This window comes from Pempheris klunzingeri, chromosome 8, assembly GCF_042242105.1.
Source record: "Pempheris klunzingeri isolate RE-2024b chromosome 8, fPemKlu1.hap1, whole genome shotgun sequence".
NCBI classification, from domain to species: domain Eukaryota; kingdom Metazoa; phylum Chordata; class Actinopteri; order Acropomatiformes; family Pempheridae; genus Pempheris; species Pempheris klunzingeri.
The window spans coordinates 22668329-22691520 of NC_092019.1; the positions used below are offsets into that span (position 1 = coordinate 22668329).

The 23192-nt window shown below is 41.1% G+C and overlaps 1 protein-coding gene across 1 annotated transcript; it reads right to left on the bottom strand.

Annotated features, from left to right (window-relative positions):
• Nucleotides 1–727: 727 nt before the first annotated feature.
• LOC139205393 (interleukin-21 receptor-like) lies at nucleotides 728–11333 on the bottom strand. The gene is made up of 9 exons (XM_070835598.1): nucleotides 11278–11333; nucleotides 10814–10932; nucleotides 10481–10589; nucleotides 8811–8998; nucleotides 8178–8317; nucleotides 7870–8056; nucleotides 7595–7676; nucleotides 5228–5321; nucleotides 728–2367 (listed from the first exon to the last, which is right to left on the bottom strand). Exons 2-9 carry the CDS (start codon nucleotides 10872–10874, stop codon nucleotides 1630–1632), a joined length of 1599 nt encoding a protein of 532 aa, XP_070691699.1. The 5' UTR covers nucleotides 10875–10932; nucleotides 11278–11333; the 3' UTR covers nucleotides 728–1629.
• Between the last annotated feature and the right edge of the window lie 11859 nt (nucleotides 11334–23192).

Genomic DNA, 23192 nt, shown 5'->3' on the forward strand with positions numbered 1-23192 from the left:
CCTATGAGGGATTCTATTCAGGGGGTTGAATACTTTTCAGACTGCAGTCATTAAAAGTGGCATATTGTGTAGAATCTGGAGAAACCACCTGTAATATTAGTTGTGTTGAGCTATTTCAGTTGTTCTTGTTTGAGCCGTTCATTGAACACAGCTGAAAGTTTGTACATTTTGCCAATAGACCTAATTTGCAATGAGGGTTGATTATTTTTTTAGTGCAACTGTAGATTGGTGTATGGTAAAGAAACAAGCTTGAGCTTTAACAATCAGCAGCTGTCAAGGAAACTCTGGACTTGGAAAGTAAATGAGCTACACTTCCCCCTCCCACTACAGCTACCATCAGGAGACATTTCAGCAGGGAAAAAAAATACACCCTCAGACACTCTTACACCGTTAGATGTTATCAGTAAGTGATGTTCACTACAACCTCACCTCGATTGTGCCCACAAACTCTTGTTAAATATCCTGACGTTAATATCTTAACTATGTTTGCTTAGAATAGGAAGAATATGAGACAGAAAAGAAAAACGTGTTTTTAGTAGAACGGTAAAACACTGCATTTCCACAGAAGTGTTTGTGTGCTGTAACTATATAAATGTGCAACAGTAGTTTGTTTAAAGAGAACCAGTACACTCTGTATACATTCTCTGTATAACTCAAGGTGAGAGACTAGACTTTCCTTCGACAAACGAGGTCCAGGCCACAGAAGACATTGTTTTCTTGTGTTTGATAAATCTTTGCTCCAAGTTTGCTCTTTTTACTGACATTGCACAGAACAGGATGGATGGTTACAGTGGTTACTGACAAAATGCATGTGCAAGGAAAACAGACATTATCAGACATCTTGATAAGGCAGCATGCGTGCTGGAGCTACAGTACAAGCTAATGAAGCATGTATGACCATGAGAATGTGAAGCTGTACAGTGACAAAAATGAAACAAAAAACATCCTCCAGCAGTGTAAATCAAAGCAATAGCAGTGTGCAGCATTTAGATACGTTGCATATCTAAGGAGTGAACTGTCAGCATAATTATAGACTTTTGTCACTGTGACATTATGATTGATGATTAACAAATTTTATACATTTTTATTTATCTAGTATAACAAATAGAACATGATTCATTAAATTAGCATTCATATGATGCCTGCAAGCACAAATTAAATAATAAAAACACCATTAAATTTGTGATTTTTAATCCTTTTCCCTCCTCTGTCTTTAAATGATCAGTTAACTGATATAATATATATATATATATATATATATATAACTGATGGACTGATCTGAATATAAATCAACACGGAAAAATCTAATCCCAATGTTCCAGTCCCCATTAACATCATCCCTCTCTCTCTCTCTCTCTCTCTCTCCAGTCAAAGCTCTCGTTGAACTGCCTTACAACACAATATCAAATGTTCAGAACAAAGAAACCAGACTATATACATGGTACAAAGTGCACAAGTGAAACACTTCAAGATGAACAAAAAATACAGGATAATATGCTGAGCAGATACTTCCAGTGTACTTTAAATCAAAGTATATCTTCTGGGAATGTCGCCAAGGATGTTCATCTTTTAAATATGTGCTCCCCAGCACTATCAACTGTAACTGAGGCAGTAAATCAGCAGCGATAATCACTGTGTTTCGTGGAGGTCATTCTCTGAGTTGCTGGAGTCCTCTTGAATAGTGCTACTTATCATCCACTGCTTGACGTAGTTAGAATTTGAGATTTTGTGCCCACGGTATAAATCAGAGTCTATCTGCTCTGCTATGTTTGAGTCTGAGGCTCCGGGGCTGCTGCACTCCCCAAAACCACTGTCAATGGTGTCCAAGTCCACGTGAGGGTAGCCGTCTTCTGACTGCTCGTGTGAGGCGAACGAGTCAAGTGATACCCTCTCTGGTTCATTAGGCTGGGCATGTGGCTGAAAGATGATATTCTCTGCTGATATGTCATTAGATATTTGGTTTTCCTGGTGTGGTAATATCCCACTTTGTCTTTCCAACCTAGATATCTGAGGTTCCTCTAAATCAAAGCCAGCCTGCTGTCTGTTGTCTTCTTCAAATGAACCCTGCAACGCGACTTCCGCCTCAAACTCTTCTTCTCCAGACAGGGTTACAGTATGGATGAAGATGTGTCCGGCGGAGTGGCTGGTGCCCTGTGAACTGGCACCGTCCTGGAAGAGCAGCAGCGAGCTGCTGTGAGGCTGCAGCATGTGGAGGAAATGACCAGCTTGTTTCATCTCGTTGTCCCCGCTGTAACTTTGTTTCTCGTTCTTCCACTCAAGGACGCTGTGCCGCTTCTCGCTCGTGGGCTGAATTTGCGGGCTGATCCTCACGTAGTCATGCTCACTGAATACAGGCTTCACCCACTCCTACAACAGAGCACATAGAAAACAATGATTAGGACCACTGGACTATGAAAGTATGAATGGATCGTTGCTTATTTGCTTTCTTGTTGGGAGAGATGAGAAGATTGATGATTGTACAGTACATATGAAGATGGAGTGAAAAGGCAGTTAGCTTAGCATAAAGACTAGAAGAAAGGGGAAACTGTTAGCCTGTAACTCCCAGTAAAAACACAGCTTGTCATTCAGTTTAAATATGGATTAACAAAATATAACATGTTATATAAATATATATATATATATATATATATATATAGCCACCAGACTCCATTGACAAAAACAGAAATTTCACCTCAAAGAACACAGAAGGAGCTGAATCTTTACATTTAGTGACTACTTACAGATTATATAAAATAATTTATGATAGAACTAAGAAGAGGAAAATATTATCAGTAAGGTGCAAAAACCAAATGTCCAGTTAGAGATTCGACAGGTGAGCTGTGAGTATCATAAATGTGGTTGCACCTTATGGTTAAACTAGTCAATGATGCAATTCCAAAATGTTCACAAAGTCAAAAATGTAAACTGTAAAATGTAGTGATTCTATATATCAAGCAGTGAATGGTGAGGTGCAAATCCAAATATACCAGGTGTGTGGTAAGGATCACAGGTATGTGTGTACAATAGTAATCTGCAGTGCTTAATTCAAAATGTTCAGTGTTTGAACTTTGCATTGAAAATGTTGCTATTTTACACGTGTAACAAGCACTGTTCTTTAGAGGAGTGTATCAATTGAGTGAATCAGTGTTCTTCATGCAAAAAGGCCACCACATCCTGAGGTGCACAGCTCATCAGCATCACTGACTCGTCTCTGATCTGCTGTAAAACGTAAGCAGGCTGCACCACAAAAGTAAGATAGCGCAGTCAAATTAGAACAATGATTTCTACAAGAGTCTGCTCAGTCTTTCGCAGTGAGCCCGAGGATGTGATATAAAAAATAAAAACTCTCTATGAAAAGTAACAAGGATTTTACTTAACTTCACACCTGTCATGAGGTACTGCATATTACAGGGGTGTTTAATGCATGTTGTTTAGGATGATGCTATATGGGTGGTTGCATGCGTCGTTTTATAAACTAACAAATTCGATTGAATCAAAATCCAGTTTGATGAATTTAAGAGCCAAATATTCACATACTGTGCAGAGGAACACGATTATGAAACTAAATCTAAACTATGAGCTGCTTAGGAGACAAATCCTTTTTGAATTTAATCTAATCTAATTTAATCTAGCACAAGATTTAGCCCAGTATAGCACATTTAGTATAGTGAATAAATGTACGGTAAAGTACTGCTAAATAAAGAATAACTTTCCTATTTCAGTGTCTCTCTAGAGCTCCCCCTCTCAAAGAGTGCTTCCTCTGTTATATGCTGCAGTAGCGCCCTCTGCTGACCAGCATTTCTAACTGCATGCAGATCTCAGGCTGAAGGCTAAAGACCATTAGGAAGCAACTGTCTGCCCAGGACTAAAATCATCACAATACTTTTGACAGAATATCCCAAACCAAGTAATGTGATGATATTTGATGTTATTGGTGTTTTTAACAGATACAATATGATGATGAAACAGGTAAACAGGCATTTACAGCTCTTTTCACTCAGCCAAGCACTGTCTCAACCTACAAAAGCTACACCATAACATTAAAGAGAAATTTCGCCTTGTTTTTTTTTTTTTTTTGTTTTGTGAATCAGTGTTGATGGTAAATGTAGTCAACTGCAACAATAAATTCCTCAGTGTGTGCCACACGAGCCGAGAAAGCCGAGTTCTCCTGCTGCACAATCTGTTGTTCTTCCAGCACCATTACTTGACGTGTACAGCGAGTGAAGAAGCTGGTGGCCGGGAAGAACCACAGGCTTCTTAGTTCTCTTCGCTTGTAGACTGCTACATTTCCATCAGGGAAAATGGCATCCCACAATATGAGGGGCAGGGGATGTTACATGTCTGAGCTCTGGCTGACTCGGATATTCAGCTGTATTCATTTGAGCCAGAGGAAATGTGGCGGAGATACGCCGAGGCTGCAGATGCATTAGCTGTGCTGAACTCAGCTTTCTCTGTCAATATAAAACGCACTCAGGTATTTATTGCACCAGACAATATCTTCACTCCTGATGATACTGATATTATAGTGATACAGCCAGCAACACTCAAATCTATGGCTGAAGTTAGTGAAAAGTCTTTTTACTTTGTTCTGAGTGCAAGAAAATCTGATCTAGTTTCCTGTGTAACCACTGTCATGTGATTGTTGTTATTTGTTGGGTGTTGGGTGATGTTAGCATTATTGTGTACCCCATGTATTTCTAGGTAAGATATCTTGGACGTGTTACAGGTTTCAGGGAAAACAGAATCTAAATCCTGGGTGTCAAAAAACAGAAAGAAGAATTCCCATTAGGGGGAAAATATACAAATGTGATGGAAGAGACCATAAAAACATCAGTAAGACAATAACAAAATGTAAACCACATAGCTTTCACTCTGTTTGCCTATCTAGTGAAGCATCAGGTATCAGGCTGTTTTAACCAGGCACGATGACTTTTAAAAGTCGTGAAAGAGATGCACCAGGGGTATTTTCCACTGGGGTGGAACAAGACGGGCTCTCAAACACAAACATCTACCCACAGCATGTCAGATAGACGAAAAACGAAAAGCCTCTTGAAGCCCCTGCACACTGAGTCATTCGCATCATGGAGGACCTTAAGGGTAAAGTCAGGGGAAAGTCCCACCAACGGGGGCCAGATGTGCTGAAAGTCCCCCTCTTGAGCAGCACCTGCTGGGCTGGGTTGGAAATGACAGGCAAAGCCCAGTGAGCTTGTGTTTTGCTTCCTCTTACCTTGAAGTCCCCTCCGTTATTTTGGTAGAGGGGCTTGAAAAACTCGCTTGGCGTGGGGATGAATGTGATCAGCTGGATTTTTTTCTGCCAATACCTTAAAACAAACACGAAAATGACTTCAGATTAATGACGGTAACAGAGAATGAAAAATGAACACGGCATTTATAGCTCGAGTAACTCATAACCAGTGATGCTTGTAGCACTAAATGGCCCTCATGTGAGTTATTACACAGCAAAGAGCCGAAGCCCTGAGTCAAAGTCACACCTTAGTATTTGACTAAAACTTATTCTAAACATTGAACATTTCATGACTCAGAATAGAGCAACGTTTGCTGTGTGATGAGATACAGAATGAAAATCTCCTTCACATTAACAACAGCTTGTAAACACAATGTTGATCAGCATGTCACGTCTCTTGCTTAGTCATTAAAACTTCATTGTTTATCCCGATGTATTGTTGGTTTTTTTTTACATCACACAGCAGTTTACTGTGCTGTGGAAATGCAGCTCATCAAGTAACAGAGATCAAAAACTTCCACACAGGTGCTGATTCGCTGTGTTACGTTTCAGCCATTTTGCTCCAATGCCAAGATATCTTTGAATTTTGAGATTATTAAGTCAGAGATGTAAAAACGTCAAAAATGTTAATCAAGGAGCTAAAAACTCCTGCAGTCTGAAACATCGTCGTTAAATTGGAGACATTTCACGACGTCGCTCCTTCGTCGCTTGGGGTCCAAAATCGAAAGCATGTTTGTGTTCAAACATCTCAGCGTGGTGCGGTAAAATGAGTGTGGCAAGGGGAAACAAGGTGATGGAATAACTGGGGGTATTTTAGGGTGCCAGCCAAAATCATTAGGTGCTCTGTATAATACTGCTGGACACAGGGAGGTTCTGTCTATTGATAGCGGTACTGAGCACCTTCTCTCCTCTGCTAAACCAAACCATAGCCAGGGGATCCTCTTTAGAAACACCACTGACATATCCTCGTGTCCCGAGATTTCAGTTACATAATGGAAGTTGTATCGACTAGTGCACATTGATGACTGTACTGCTGAAGCTTTGTAATGTAATGCATGTTGTCCTTATTATCTGACTAGTGAGACACAGACACATATCCTGGGCTGGAGGGACAATAATGTTTAAGCTGTTGTATTCAACAGCTCTGCAATACATCCTGCCCCCGTGAAGGATATAATGCTCAGTTTTTGTTGAACTTCCGTCAGAACGGTGCTGCTTTTACTTTAAAGTTCATCTTGTAGGGTGCAGTTTGCGGAGCTGTTGGATTGAGAGGCTGAGATAAAATATTGCAAAGCATCTGCAAGGACAATACAATTCACCGGGAGCACAAAAACTGCAGCCTCCAAAATTGCCAAAAAGTTGAAACAACATATCTTTAAAACAGTTTCAGTGAAAAGGGAACATTCTAACCTCCATGAAGGCAGGATTAGTTTTAGGTCAGTGTGGCAGCTAAGTGAACATCACAGACATCTGCAGTGCATTTGCAGACTGCACACTAACGATAGCCATTGCACAGAGTTTAGGCAAACGGTGCAGTGAACCAAAACCAAAGTTGAAATCATTATAGCTCATAGAAGATAACTTCTTATATCATCCTCTGAGCTGGATAGAAACCAACAGAAACTAGTGTAAGTGCTGGGTTCATTTACGTCTTTGAGCTTGGGTTTTTTTTTTTCTCCTTTAACCTTGTGCCCTTATTAAGCGAGGTGTTCTCAGTTCTCTGACACTGATGCTCTGCATGACTTCCTATGCCTGCTAGCCATTTCAGTGCAACGTGTCGCTGCATGTACAGCGCAGCAGTGGTTTCTCTATATGTGGGAGGTGATGCCAGGAAAGTGTAGATTGAAGCAGTGAGAACCTTTGCTAATCATTTACTGGAAAACAAAGTGTCTCTGACCTTAAGATTTAATTTGCTCTATTTCGCTAAATTAATTTTCTGTGCAATGAATGCAGATTCAGTTATGTGCAACTACACTTTGCACGATTTCAACCTTTTACTTCTATATATCTATTCTATAGATGTATTCCTATAATCATTCATTAATAGCTGGTATATGCATATCCATTTCTGCAGGTTTCTCCAAAAGCTAATACTACCACTGGACATCAAGGACTAGCTTGAAAATGGGTAACAAAGGGCCTTGAGGTGGTGTGGTAAGTGTTATAAAGTGGCAAAGCGCACCACATTTTGGGAAATAAGGAAATGTAATGGAGTTATTAAGCTCAGCATCAACGGGGCCAAGGTTCAAGGTTCAAATCCCACCTGAGCCACATGTTTTTAAGAGGGAATAAGGTTCAACTCTCATGCTTGGAGAAAAAGTAAGTAACTCCAGTGTTTCCAGTACTCACAGCTTTTTTGAATAACCCAGCCACAGGAGAGCGAGGACAGGAATGACTGGCAGGCCGGCGTACCACCAAAAACCATTAATTCCTTTAAAGGAGACATAACATGTAAATATGTAATGAGAAATGATATGATATGATGAATAAACTTCACACTTCCTGTTTCTGAAATGTCTGTCTGAAGGGTCAGCGAGGAAAAACACACTCAAACAAACACCACAACACCAGTGACAAACCGACTGCATCATGGCTGCAGGCTGGAGGTCACAGCGCTCCTCTACCTTCAGTCTCTGCAGGCGCTCTTATAGTCCTCCATTCTGCAGGGGAGCTCCACTCGCTCCACGGCCCGTTATAGATGATCCCACACATTTTGGCCTTAATGTCCACAGTATAGTTGACATGCAGATGCAGCTTGTTGTGGTCTAACAGAAAGTATTTTTCATGTACTGAAAGGGAATGAGCCGGTTCCTGTTGGACAAAAAGCAGAATGGATTCAAATGGGAGTGGTCAGAAAAAAATACCCCACAATAATAACAACAGCCTCTCAAGTCCCGTTTAAGTTGTCCTGATGTTGCTGCTCTCATGTTACCTTTGACAAGTCTTTGCTGTTTCTCACGCGCACGCTGTATATGAGACAGTCGTCCTGGTTCATTTGGTCTTTGTCCCAAGTGATGTTGTAGAATCCGTCAGAGTTTGTCACTTGAACGTCGACAGGAGGCAGGGGTTTCACTGCAAAAGTTAAGTCACAAGGGGACAGGGGGGATGTTATGAAGGTGAAAATGTGTGTGTGCCAACAACCCACTACACCACAAGTGGCAGCTGAATGTCACTTTTAGCTTTTGTCTTAATCTGGAGGGTAAAGCAGGTGTGTGTGTGTGTGTGGGGAGGATGTTTGCTGCCAAACGACAATTTGGGCAAGTTGGGAAAGTTGCCAGAATGATTCTTGTCATCTCTGGGTTTTCTGAACGTGGCTTAATGCACAGTAATTTATGAAGGCGAATGGAAAAAGGTGGTTCTATTGAACAAATGGGAAAAGACTGTTTTATAATCATCTACAGACTGTTTTACTTCTTACAGACACATATCTTGATTCCACTAAACATGTCATATAGTAAGTTAGTTAATGGCTGTGACCTAATTTCTGTCTTATCCTCTCATCTATTCTGCAAAAGTGATGAATACTGAAATGTCAGATCACATTGCTGTTATCGGTTAAACTTACCCACGTCACTCAGATCCCAGCTAGATGACTCACTGGCATGCATTATTTCTTGATCGCCTTGTCGAGCAACTGTCCCAGTACACGTGGTTCCAATGGATGCAATTTCGTAAAGCATCTCCGGATACATCACACACCAGGACTCAGGTGGTTTGACTTCACAGCTGCCAGTAACCTCTAGTTCTCCATCTCTACAGCAGAAAAACAGCGTTACAATCAGTGCTGCTCTGTGACGTCGATCCACCCATTAGCACAAAGTTTGGTTTTAGAGCACTGAACTGATGTGGCACATAAACATCTCCAATTCACATTATTAATGTTTCTTTACAACAAAAAAGCTCTTATGATGAACATTAAATATCTCACAGTAACGCCTCTCCATGTATGCAGCTGCTAAAAGCTCCTCACTGAAGCCACAATTAATCGACTGGCCGCAATTATCATAATAACTTGTTCTCAACTAGTAAATTATCCCTTTGTTTTGCATTTTTGCTTCAAAAAAATGGCCACAACAAATCTTTGTTAAGTTGCTGCAGTATGCTGCAGTTTAGAAGCAGTGTTATGCGGTTTGTCCATCAGGGAGTGCTTCCAGGTTTGTGTACTGACTGTAAAAAGTACACGTCTTGGTCTCAATCGTTTGATAACAAAAGTTTAAGGAATCCCTCTAAAAATGTTTGTTCACGTTGATCCCTGCACAGCATGTACTGGGCTCCACATAAGGCTTTAAAAGACAAGTGAAAAGGTGTCAAACACCATGCTGCCTGGATGTTTTTGCCAGTACTGTTTTATTAAGTGGTCACTTACAGGTGTAACAACACTTAAACCAATAGAATTATTTTTTTCAAAAAAGAAGGCACCACAGACTCTTACTCTTGTAATCACTCTTAACCTAACACGCTGCACAATGTATTGTGTCCTTTTGTGTATCTTTATGTTAGTATCTTAATAGTGTCACTTTTAATATTTTAAGATGTCTTTTGCTACCTGCTAAGGGACTATGGGTGGAAATTAGCATTCACGCCAACACCAGTTTACATCTAGTGATTTTATACTGATGTTCATTAACGTGTGTTGTCCCCATCTATTAAACAAAGAAAATAAAAAACATTGAAATAAATGCAGCCCATTTTTATTCCATTTTTTAACTCTGAAGTATCAGTATCAGAATGAGTTGGACTGTACTCTTAACACGATAATAAAACATGACCCACATTGTTTTTTTCACACTTCAGATGCCACACTATGACATCAATTACTCTCATGGAAATTTCTGATGGGGGATTCTCAGTGGGGGGTGTATTAAAGGTACCTTATTCAGAATAGAAATAGAAAGGTGCTCTACTCAGCTCCCTATAGTGTTTCCATGAGATCGAAGCAACTGTTCCAAAACAGCTCCACCGTCAAAAGAGCCCACAAGAAAATAACATCGGACGACTCAGGATCCATCAAAAAGTTACTAATGTTATGGTTTCTGTTATCATTATTAAAAGTAGAATATTCAAAATCACTCAGCTTTATCCTTGTCAGGATAATGTCTAACTAAGAAAAACAACAGCTGGATCAAACTCTACCATTTGAGTTGAAGCTGGTGGTGGCAGTGATGGAGCCACAAACCGTGTAACGCACCAACATAAAGTACGATCATTCGCAGCGACAATGAACGTGATGTGTACCTGCACTTTACTTCGAGGGGGACAGAATGTGTCGGCGCCCAGCCCGAGCAGGAACAGTTCAGCGAAACATTGTAGTCCGTCGAGCAGGTGACATTGCACAAAGACGAGACTGCAGCAGCAAAGAAAGAGTGCGGTCAGTTATACGTGGCAGCATTTCAATGTAACATCCTAACATCCATGCTCTAACACGTGACCCTTTCAGTTGTTTGATCACTAAGACAATCTCACTGAAATGTATCTTGAATGGAGCACATAAAGTGGGGAATAACCTTGAGAAATTCATATCAATACAAGTAAAAGATACTGATCAAATAATGAAATAAGCCAACTTACCACCGTGAACAAACAAAGTGAGGCCCCACAGCAAAAGCAAGAACCGACGTTTAGGAGCCATGGGGACGACCCACCGCTATCAGCCGCTGGTTAAACAGGAGGAAACACAGCAGCTGAAACTAAATGTAGACTTCCTAGAAAATGGTACAACAACAAAAGAAAAGAACAAAAAAGTATTCATGTCTAAATGACAAGAAGCTGTCTCGTGAGATTTGCTGCTACACTGAGACGAAGGTTAGTTTGTTCAAACATCTGTCTACAATCTCACACGTGGTAAACATCATCATCAGCATTAACTTCATCAATTAAATACGGTCATAAAAAGAGTATTAATGTTAACATTAAAAGGTGATTAATTGAATGACAACTTCTCTCTTAAACCGGCTAAACATCGTCAGAAGTACATTATCTGTCGACACTTTCTCTCCTCATTTTTAACGCACTTAAAGAATCAACAATCTTACCTTTTTTCAACTTAAAATTCTGCCACTTGATTAGTCAACAGGCCAGCAGAGTTGCTCATGATCTGACGCCTCTGTGAGAATGTTTAGTGGAACAGTTTTTTTTTTTTTTTTCTCTTTGTCATAGCGAAGGCGTCACCATCAGTGGCGTGACTAAGGATGTGGTTTCAGACCCTTTGAGCCGTGTCTGTGTGGTGCCTTCCCACCACATCCACGTTGCTGCTATGAATATGCAATACTTAACCAGAGAGTCATAAAAAGGCAACAGGAAACTGCAAATTTTGGGCAGATGTTTGCATCTGGGTTACAGTATTTACATGCAGGTGTATGTTGGAAAAAGTATATTTTGTGTTTAATGTACCCTGCCTTTTATATTTGTATATGACTTATTATTTTAACACACTAACCATGATCTTCACCTAAACCTAACCAAGCAGATTTGGTGCCAAAACATAACCAAAGTGAAAACTGATAATAATAAAAGAAAACTGAAATGTATAAATCTATGAATAAAGAAGTCTCTTCAAGTAAACCATTCAACCAGCACATCTGTCTCTGACTATGACTGACAGACGACCGGTGCTAAACCAGGAACTAAATCAGTTTTGAGTTGACTAAATTAAAGAAATATACAGAGATATTGATGACCTGTATTCATAATCGCAAAGTTCCTCCTTGCTCATATCATTTTTAACATTTACTTGCAACACGACACAATAGCATGTTTCAGTACTGAGATGATTCTGAGCACAGACACCAGAGATGCCTTTCAAAAAGACCCCTCAACACACACCCACACATCTGCAGCAGCAGTTTATTAGGGGGTTTCACTCGTTTCCAGCAGAGTGCATCTTGTTTGAAGCTAAATGAGTCATAAACCTGCTGTAGGGCCCCTCAGAGCTCAATTCTAATAATTCAATTAGCTCTAATTGGTATCAACTCAACTCACCAGGAGGTGACCCACAAGAATCGTGATTCCTGCTTATATAACGTTCCATTTAGAAAATATTAAAGCACAATAATAATAGTTTGGGTTTTGAACAATGAGTGGGCCTTCATGGTATTCAAAACACCGAGTAGGTGACGCATCTCATTTATTGTCAGTTTACTAAAATTAGTCAAACGCAGTTACACAAAGCAAATGTTGTTGTTGGAAATAATATTTCATTTTCAGCTTAACACCAGGCCCACTGCAGATGCCAAGCGGAAAATTAAACGTTATTTCCAACAACAATGTGTGTGCAGCACACGCAAACATATAAAGACACTCATGCACGCAAGAGGAGTGAGGACCTGGTCCAGGACAGAAGTACATGCTGCAAGAGCTGAACAAGATGGAGCTGCACAATAAATACTACTTTGTGAAGGTGCTCCTGCCTTTGCTCTTGAGCAAGGTGCCGGTCTTTAAACCGCAGCTGCTGCACTGCAGAGTTTAGAGGTGGAAGAAGTACTCAGATCCTTCAGTAAAAGTACCACTACTGCAGGGTAAAAATACGCCATGACAAGTAAAAGTTCTCAGTGTTAGCTCACAGGTATTAGCAGCAAAACGTATAAAAGTAAAAGTAGTGGATATGACATCATTAGATTATCAATAATGAAGCATCAGTGTGAGTTGTAGCTGCTGAACTACTTTATATACAGTAAGACAATTTAGTTTAGTTAGTTAGTTAGTTCCGTACCCAGGGGTCAGGCCCCTCCACAGGGCCACCAGAAGAAAAAAAAAAACTAAATCTGATTCCAGTTTTTGGACTTTTTCCTCTCATCTTTGATTTTTGGTGAAATGCTGAAACTTTTGAACAATTATTGAAATAAAAGAAGTTCAGAGGGAAAAACACTATTTGTTAACAACATCTATATCTTTAACAATGTGCTGCATTTCAAAAGCTTGTTATACTATCTGTCGTGTCAGCTGAAGTAACTAAAACTGTCAAATAAATGTTGTGGAGCAGAAAGCACAGTATTTCCCTCTTCTCATATTATTGTTAATGAAATATTTTGTGGCTTTAGACACTTTCCTCGGATAAAACAAGACATTTGCAAGTGTGGCACCTTGAGGTCTTTTTTTTTTTCACTTGCACTTTGAATTGTTTCAACAACTAAACGATAAATAAAGAAAATAAAGGGCAGATTATGAGCAGGTGCGGCCCTGCTGTGCTGTGGCTGCTAGGCAGGGTGGGTCAAATGGAGAGGATCAACGTCCCCATGAGGATTAATATGATGTAAAATGGCTCCACCTTGTAAGGTGCTGATGAGGTTGTGTCTGCTGCGGAGTCATTATACTGTAGTTTAGGGGCAGTTTACAGCCCAACGTCAAGTCCAGTGGTGTCAAAGCCAACGGCTGAGTCCTCAGAAGGTTAATGCCCATGATGTGCCTGAAGTACGCAGCACAGCCAGAGGCCTCAACGCTGCTGGGGTGTCTTGTACAAACACTTTGCAGCCACTGGAGGTCACTGTAAAGGAGGGTTTTATCCTCGATCTGCCTGTTTTGAGCCACTTCTCCCAACTACACTATAGACTGCAAATGCTTAATGATTTCTGGGTCTTTTGGTGCAGTTATTTTAGTTTTTAACACCCCTACCACATACATTCATACAGTACGTCTCTGTCAGTGGGGACATTTCTATTTCTAATATCAGTTTGACTTATCAAGATGTGTGTTAACCAAATCTAATTTCACATAGTTATATATTCAAAATGTGTCACATCTGCTCACGTTCATGACAGAGATAATATATATTATACAGATATCTAATAGAAAATATTCTCTGATTTATTAAGGGTCTGATCAGAGATCCCATTTAAGCTGTTTTATTACTGCATGACAATTTTCCTCTGTTTATAATGACCAACAGATCTTTTGCCTCCTTCGTCATCTTTGGCGTGCTTCGGCTCAGCACGTACAGGCCGCATTTGTTACCTCTTTGTCATTTAGTGTCACTTGTGTGCAAAGTTATCAAGAGCAGAATGAATATTATAGCAGTTAGTCACAAATGAGGAAACCTTGAGTTCGACCTACTTGAAAACAAGGAATCAAAGAAAAAAGCTTTTAGTGTGAGTGATGATGTACCTCTTAATGAGGCTCTGCACCCGTCCTCTCACACAGCTCCCGCGTGACGAAGATAGTCTCTATGGCTTCTCTTTAACCACAGGGCTAGTGACACTACCGCCCTGTCAGACCACTGTGAAGTGCCCTGGTTGCAGAAGTGCCATCTTTGCACTCTGCAGAGACTGATGATGGAGGTGTCGCTGTTTCAAAACAGACAGAGAGTGATGTTTGGGGGCAAAGACAGAACCATGTCTTCATGCAGACGGGAACAAGAGGTACAGACTGACTAACCAGGCCAGATGGCCTCTCTGGAAACAACCCAGTGCTGAGCAGTGGTGAGGATATTACTCAACACCTATTATTAAACTGGAAAACAATAAATTCTATAATTTAATTAGATCTTAAAGTAGGATTTTTTTTTTAGGCTTTTCAGAGCCGCCTCCCTTGACGAGATTAAACGTGGGGGAAATCTTCTGGATTTTTTTGGGTAAAAACCCCCAAGAGATTATCTGTGCATGTCTGAATATTGCATGACTGACTGACTGACACACACACGCACACGCACACGCACACGCACACACACACACACACACACACACACACACACACACACAAGTATCCAAGCATGTACTCACTGTGGAACTCCGTCATGTGCCGCTCGTTTCGTTTCCCCCTCGTGGTCTCTGCTGGTCTGACTCAGTGTGACTTTGGTTCTCCAGCTCACCTGGAGGGCCAGGTCCTGTCAGAGACAAGTCAAACCTGCAGTTTTCCCCTCTCGTGCACCATCCTAGATGTAATATGGCCATTTTTGCCGTTTAACTTTGACTATTTAGCAGGTGACCGTGCACCTGTGCAGCGTCACACAGGTGAGACTTTAACCTTGTGTTCTCAACTGAGGAGTCATCCACGGCTATTCTGTTCACTGTAAAGACTGGTAGACACAAACCAAAAGTGAAAGGAAGGCCAGTCTCGACTGCAGCAGGCTGTGTTGGCGCTTACTTAGGTTATAAACCCACAGCGCCCACATGCGGTGTGATCACGTTACTGCAACTCAGGCTGTCAGGCTTTGAGAAAACAGATGGAAAATAACCAAGCTGTCTGCACGGGGCTGGATAAATATGTTTAATAAGCAGTGTGACCTAATACAAAAGGCTGATAAAATATGATGCGGGTTTGAATGGTCACGTCTGTGAGATTAATAAAGTACTTACAGTTTAAGGAAGCAGCCGCAGCAGCACAGGAAGCAGCGTCCTCCTGACTGAAGATCTTGAAACTGATGGATGAACCGATCCCACACAGAGGATGTAGCTAAAGGTTAACTTTCCACACTGGTAAAAACAAATCAGCCCCTTGTGCTGCAGCCTGTTTAGAATGTCAGAGGAGGAAGAAGTACTCAGATCTTATACTTAAAGTGAAAGTAGCCATAGCACAGTGTAGAAATACTCTGTTACAAGTAGAAATAACAGTACTCATTATGTGGAATGTCTCATTTCAGAGTAATGCATATTATATAACTGGACTATATTATTTGTGCATTCATGTTTTCATCACTTTGATCTTATATTGCCTACCACTATATCTGCTGTTTGTATTGTGTTTTGTATCAGCTGAATCTGCAAAGTGACTATCAAGCTATCAAATACAGTAGTGGAGTAAAAAGTCAAATATTCCCCTCCCTGAACTGTGGTGGAGTAGAAGTATAAGTAGCAGAAAATGGAAAAATTACAAGTATCTCAAAATTGTACTTTAGTAGGGAACTTGAGTAAATGTATTTTGTTACTTTCCATCACTGCAGAGTGTGAAGAAGTTGTCCAGAATGCAGTTTAACCCAAACACGTGGGTTGGAGGTACACATGAGAAAAACGGAGAAAACCTGCATCTGCATTCAGTGTGTCACTTTAATCACTCTGTGAAATGAATAATATAACTCAGAATAAGCACACAGAGGTTCTGTCTTTTCTTTGGAGACTAATGGAAACAGTTAGTCAAGATGCTCTCGAGCAAGGCAGCAACATAAACCCTGCCTGAGAAGCCACTATGTGAATATATGAAGAGAAACATTTCTCTGCATAGATGAAGAATGATTTCCAGTCCAACAGGGAGACTCATTAAGCACTTCACAGTATCTCCAACAACACTGCTACATTACCTGAAATAGTCCAGGTTACCAGCTCGAAGTATAGATCTCTTACAACTATCACTTTATATTGTTGAAAGTAAGTTTACTGGAGGCAAAGCCTTATGTTAAGTTTTTAACATTCTGAACTTCTTTCCCTAAAACTAAATCACAAAATCACACAGAAATCACAGAATCACACAAAATTATAAATCACAATATGAGAATTACACTTAATCTTACATTTTGTAGTTTAACTACCAATGTACCTGCAGGTAAAATGGTCAAATAAAGATACATTTTAAGGGTTTAAGTCTTGTTTTAAATGAATATCTGCAGTATTACAAGTCTGAAGCTTGAAGTTATAAGACATAAAGATCATGATCACATTTCATTTGTATGTAAATAGTGTTGCACAATAGAGCAAATATCCAGAGTAAAATGCAAATGTCTCCACTTGTGTGAGGCAGCACTGCAGAGCGTCTCAGTGTGGAACAGTAGCTGACCTGCTCCACTGGAGTGCAGTAGACATGGTTTGGCTTCATGTGAAGCCAAAATGTCTGTGACCAGTGTTTGCACAGCCTTATGCATCCTTATGACAGACACTATCAGTACCGGTGTCTCTGTTTCTGTTTGTTTCTTTCAGCATCGTTGTCCCTGGACCAGTGACTCAGTGTGTATTTAAGTCAGTGGATGGGTGACACCATGATCCTGCAGTCTTGCTGTACTTGGCACACAAAGTGAGCTGTGGACCACAATGCAGTGAGCTTTCAGTAACAGGATAGCTAACACATGACTTATCTTCAGTGAGTAAGAGGAAAAGTTCTTGGTGCAGCTCCCCAGGCACTTCACTTACTCAAATCAAATAGATTTCAACTGTTAACAATGTCTCAGTTGGTTTTGAATCGCCATGTTTGTCTGTGTGTTATCTACTCATGTTCTTTATTAATGAGCCATTACAGTCACAATCAGAATCAGTATCAGAATCAGCTTTATTCGCCAAGTATGTGAACACATACAAGGAATGTGGCTCTCATGGACTTACACATAAAGAGGGAAACAGGGAAACAAGAACAACAGAGCTCAGCAAAGTAAAGACACATTTAACTTCTTAACATTTAACCTCCATGTACAATGTATATATCTAAGGACATAAAAGTGAACATGTGAAACCTATGGCAAAAGATGTGAATGTGTTTTATGTGAAAACGAAAATATAAATAAGCATGCAAGAACACTGACTGCTATTAAAAAGTGAGTGAGTGGCCCAGTAGTGCAGCAGAAGGTAAATACGCCACATTGTGTGGCAGCTACTTGTTAGCTACTGTAGAACAGGAATAACAGAAGTGAAACAGTCACAACATGTATGTTTGTGACCTTTTGCCAGTTTTTGTCATATTTCAAAGGGTGTTCCCAGGGGCGGTGTCTGTCTGTCTGTGTGTGTGTGTGTGTGTGTGTGTGTGTGTGTGTGTTTGTGTGTGTGTGTGTGCTGGGGGTGAGGTGCTTTGGTCTTTCTAGCGGAGGTGGCTGAAACAGCTCTCCTCAGGTTGAGAGCAGGTTTTATTCCTCTTGAGGGCTGCAGGCTCTCTCGAGTTGTTCTGTGAAGTGACCCGCACACTGAAGCAAAGTGGTGGAGGTGTCTTTACGGTGAGGGTGGCGAGGGCGGTGGTGCGGTCACATGTTCGGAGGTGGTGGTGATGGTGGGGGTGAAGAAGTTGGCTATGTATGTGTGTGTGTGTATGTGTGCTGGGGGGAGGTACTTGGCTTGTAGTGGGTAGATATGCAGTCTTGCAGCTGTGCGTGTGCTTGTCCATGTCTGAGTGAATAAAGGGAGGAAGGGGCAGCGAGGGTGTGTGTGTGTGTGTGTGTGTGTGTTTGGGGGGGGGGGTCAGATTCAGAAGTGTTGAAGCATAAAGTCTCTCTCTCTCTTTCTCTCTCTCTCTTTCTGTCTATCTCCCCCCTCTGTTGCTGGGCCAGACGCAAAGCAACAGCAATTTGTGCGATTTCACAGCTCACCGGATCCCTAAAACTCTGACAGCCTTGTGCTGGGGTGGGGGGTAATGAGGGAAGGGGTGGGGAGATGGAGGGATGGAGCGGCAGAGGCGATGAATGAAGAAGTGACAGTGGAAATTGAAGATGGACAGATTGGAGGATGAGGAGCTGATGGCTGATGAGATGGAGAGGATGTTTGGAAGAACAGACGGGAACTCAAAACACACAGGCATCATCTACCGTACATCTTGGAAATTTGTTCTGAAGTCGACGAGGAACAAAAAGATACATTTCATATTCTAATCCACGTGCCTCTGACATTACATGCTCACTATTAAAGGAACATTCAGCGATATATGACTTAATAATGCCTATCTTTGACCAATGAACTGCAGCATTTACAAATCTTTATACGATTACCATGGAGGCATGAAATATTATTAACCAATGTAAAAAAAAAATGACGTGTATCTATTGTAAAGTACGACACTGCTGCTACTTACTAGGAGGTAGGCTAGCTGACGCTGTTAAGACAAACCAAAATGGTTAAAATGACGAAAAACAACCTTAATAAAGTTGCAATACTTCACGACATTCTGGAGATTTCAGAAGAATGAGAGGCATAAATTCAGGGTAGGCATTAGAGCGATCACACACAAAGAGAAACCCCAATTTAGAAAACACCTGATTCGGAAGAGGAAAGGTCATTCTGCTCTGTGCTGCACTGGTTTTGGCCTTTGCATCACCCATTATCTGTATGTGGGGAAACCTCATTTTGTATTATTCCACACAAATAATGAAGTTGCAGGAAAGATGAGCTGGCAAATTAGACATTAATCTGTGAGAAACAGGCTGGAACCTGATAGCCTACATAGATAATCACACTAAACTGCCATTTTGTTTTTACTTCATTATTTTCGTTATCTGAACCCATGGGTCTGGAACCGGGCCAGGATACTGACTAGTTCTCTGATGTGGACGCCAAAGAGTGTATGTACAGTCGGCCTTCTGTAGGAGTGCACATGCTACGTCAAACCTCATCTTCTTCAGAAAACATCAAGACTCAGCCCACCAACACAGAAAATAATTATCTAAACACCTAATCTCACATTCGGATTATTCTCAGAAGATCTGTGAGGGCCTTTACTGATTGAAAGTAATCTTGGATTGTCCCCCCTAGAGTGATTTAATCCATTCATTGTCCATCATGCCCCTCTTAGCCTTAAATAAAGCTCCAAATGGGTGGCCATTATTTTGAACAAGACTTGACTTATAGCGCTAAAAAAGGGTCACAACCTTAAAGGACCACCACCAACCTCAGAGGACCTCTTAGCAACCTCCATACAAAGTGTTTACTTCCTATTTTGATAGAGATGTGTGATTGAAAACATCACCCTCAGTGTCTTTGCTGGTACCTCTTGACCTTGGTTTCCTATTTGAAAACACGCTGGAACCAAAGGGCAGCGGAGTATTGAGAGTGACAGGCTCATTTCCATGCTAAGGTCATTCAGAAATCTGACCATGCTTGGCGTCAGAGGACAGCTGAGGAGGAGCCCTCTCAGGACTAGAGGGAAGACAGAGGGACCAAGAAAGAGAAAGAAAGGTGTACTACAGAGGAGATGAGATACCAGAGATACCAATTCAAAGAGCGGGTGAGTGCTCTTGTGATAAGAAATGTCACCTGAGTGCTTTGTTTTGGTTGTGGGGTCAAGAGAGAGTTCGAGTAGAGGGGGCATTTGAGTGTGTGTGTTGGTGGGTGTGTGGAGGGGGATCAGGACATCTGCACAGGCTTTGAAGAGGTCAGCCACGGGACAGGAACCATTCTTAATCCCCCCAGCTGGGCCTGTAAGAGAGGATTTGGACCTCTGCTCGCTCTCCGCCCCCACCCACAACAGTAGCTAATTGAGCTCCAGTCCTCTGATCGCAGCACTTCCATGTAAAGCCTTGCATGCTTTTACAGGGCTTTGGAGTCTGACTAGGAAATCCCTTTTACTGTCTACCTGCTATTATAGATGATACCTGGCATGGCATTAACCAAATCCTCTCACACATGTATGCATGTGTTGGACTTCTTTTAGTTAGCTAGTTAGATAGATAGATGCTTTGAAACTGTGACCTGCTGGTGGTGCCAGATAAAAGTCTTAAGGATTTCTCCTCTGGGGCCCATAAGTGTTTGTGCATAATTTTAAGGCAATCCGTCCAGTAGTTCTTGACATGTTTTAGAATAAGAATTGTTTAGTTATTGGTCTGATTGAAAAATCTAGAAGAGTCTCATGATTATATCATTTTATTCAAGTTGGTGGAGGGCTTATTGGAGGTTAGCCGGCTCATGCACATGCTCGATGGACCCCTGAGTGCAGAAGCATGTGTGACCATGTGCGGATCATCCAGGTAGTTTTATACCTGGGAACTTTTTTCGTTTCATGCACCGTCGGTCAACCTTCATATGAAATACATCCATGCTAGAGCCGCTAGCATGGCTAACATAGTGATACATATTTACACATGTTTATTTGAGTATTTCAGAAATGCTGAAAACAAAGTTAGTCAGTGATACAAATGTTAAAGGTTAAAATGATAGACAGAAAAGTTTTCATCTTTGTTCTGGACATCATTTATATTTTAGAAATGACAAGATGCAAACAGGCCTTGAGCTCAGAGTGCATCACCCCACTCAACATCTTTTTCCCCGATCAGTGACCCTCCCCCAAGTGATTGACATTACCATACAGACTGAGGGGGTCAAGTGAAGGTTCTTGCCCCGACCAGCCAACTGGAAAACTCACAGTCTCAGAGGTCATGGATAAGCCGCCCTATTGGGTGATTGGTCAGACAAATCAAATTAGCATCCCATGGTGATCCCCTCTTAAACCGCCACCCATGAAGAATTAGATGAGGTGGCTGCACATTTCATTTGATTCATCCTCCTGGAATTTGATCTGTGGACAAGTTAACAATTAAACATAACTTGCAGTTCAGATATTACAGAAATGTGGTTTTACATTTGTCGTCATGAGGAAGATGATCATTTCTATGTACCAGTGTCAGAATGAGGTTACATAGCCGCACCACACAAACATAAGAATTATGTAATTATTATGCAACCAGTCACCTTCTTGGGTAATGCTGGGCTCGTGACAAAGTGATGACGTCCTTCCAAAACAACATCAGGTGAAAATGTTTTCACAGAAGCGTGTAGATCTGATAGCAGCAGCTCTCAACTAACCACCCATTCACAATTGTATCTTTTTTATAATGATGGTAGAGAAAGTTATCAGATGACATGCAACTAGGGTCTCTGGTCAGACTTGATCGTATGACGTTGCAGTCACATGGACAGCATTTTAAACCCCACGGCCACCAAGGGAAATAATGCAGTGTACGGGGCATCAAAGCCAGTCACTGTAGCTGCTCATGTTTCATGTCAGTACAGCTGCATATATACCATAGAAGATCATATACAACACTTTTTTTCTGTGGACTTTTCTTGACATGACAAATCAGCTCTACAAAAGTGAAGCCAAAACATCTTGATCACCCCCTGGTGACTGGCTGCAGTATAGCTCATAAAGCCCGCCCCCTCCACGTATGTCCTGATAGGACATGGGCCAAACTAAAACTCAAAATACACGTTAAGAATTTTTTTTTCAAGTGTCTTTAATTGTGTCAGCTTTTTCCCGCCAGTTCACTTTTCACTCCCCCTGAATTATCTGCCTACCAATCAGCTGCCAGCCGGCTCAGTCTGCCACTCACCTGTTGCCGATCAGCTCATTATCTCTTAGTATTTAAACCAGGATTTATGGTTTTGACCTCTGGCACAGACTGTACATTTCTTTGCCTTTAGCCTTCAGTAAAGCCATTGTGTTGCCTTTCTCCAGTCTCTCTCCAGTGATTCTGCACTTGGGTTTTCTGAACTGTGACACATTGTGTGCCATTCATATGATGACCCAGAAAGAGTGGTGGGTGCTGGGTGGGCTGGTAGCATATCTGACTTTCCTGAGACTGCTGTTGCTGTCACGTACATGCCTTTAACGTTTGCCTTTTTATTTAAGTTATTTCACCATGACCATATTTTATTTGTAATAACTATCTTAACTATACCATAGCTATGTACATATCTTGTGGAAAGTGATAATCTTAAAAACAATTCAGTGTAATCTGTGGTTTAGCAGAATCAGGATAGACTTCAGTCACCCAGTACAGGAGAAGTGAGTACATAAAATCAATGGATATTTTGTTTATTTCATTCACTCTATTGAATAAAGATAAAAATAATTTTGCCTAAGTGAACTTTGATCAAGTTGAACCGCAGCTTGCCGACCCTGCCACTGTTTTCAGGAATAATCACATCATCTGAGAGCTCATGATAATCACTGCATAGAATATTAATAGTCATCTCGTATTCCCGTCCAAGCTAATTTACTGAGGAAGTATCTGTTTTTCAGTTTCATCACTTCTGCTAATCTGAGGAAGTTACAGCCATACTCAGTTGTAGTGTGAACGGGTCTGAGAGTGATAGGTTCATAAACATGTCAGTTCTCTGCTACTAGAGAGCGACCGTTGCTGTAATACCCGTGTGTCGTAGAACGGAGAGACGCTGAACTTGGCTGGAGCCATGGGAGGATTATTCAACTGACCAGCATCTGTTGAGTTAAGATATTTTCCTGCACATGAGTGACGATAGATACTGCACTTCTTTGTTGTATGAAGCTCAATCATATAAGAGGATACTGACCGTGACCCGCTCCATGTGCACCTCATTTA

Coding starts and splice junctions, on each gene's coding strand:
- LOC139205393 (XM_070835598.1), bottom strand. CDS start 10,874: ATGGCTCCTAAACGTCGGTTCTTGCTTTTGCTGTGGGGCCTCACTTTG. Junction 8,318..8,810: donor CTGGGATCTGAGTGACGTGG/GTAAGTTTAACC, acceptor TAACTTTTGCAG/TGAAACCCCTGCCTCCTGTC. Junction 8,057..8,177: donor ACAGCAAAGACTTGTCAAAG/GTAACATGAGAG, acceptor TTTGTCCAACAG/GAACCGGCTCATTCCCTTTC.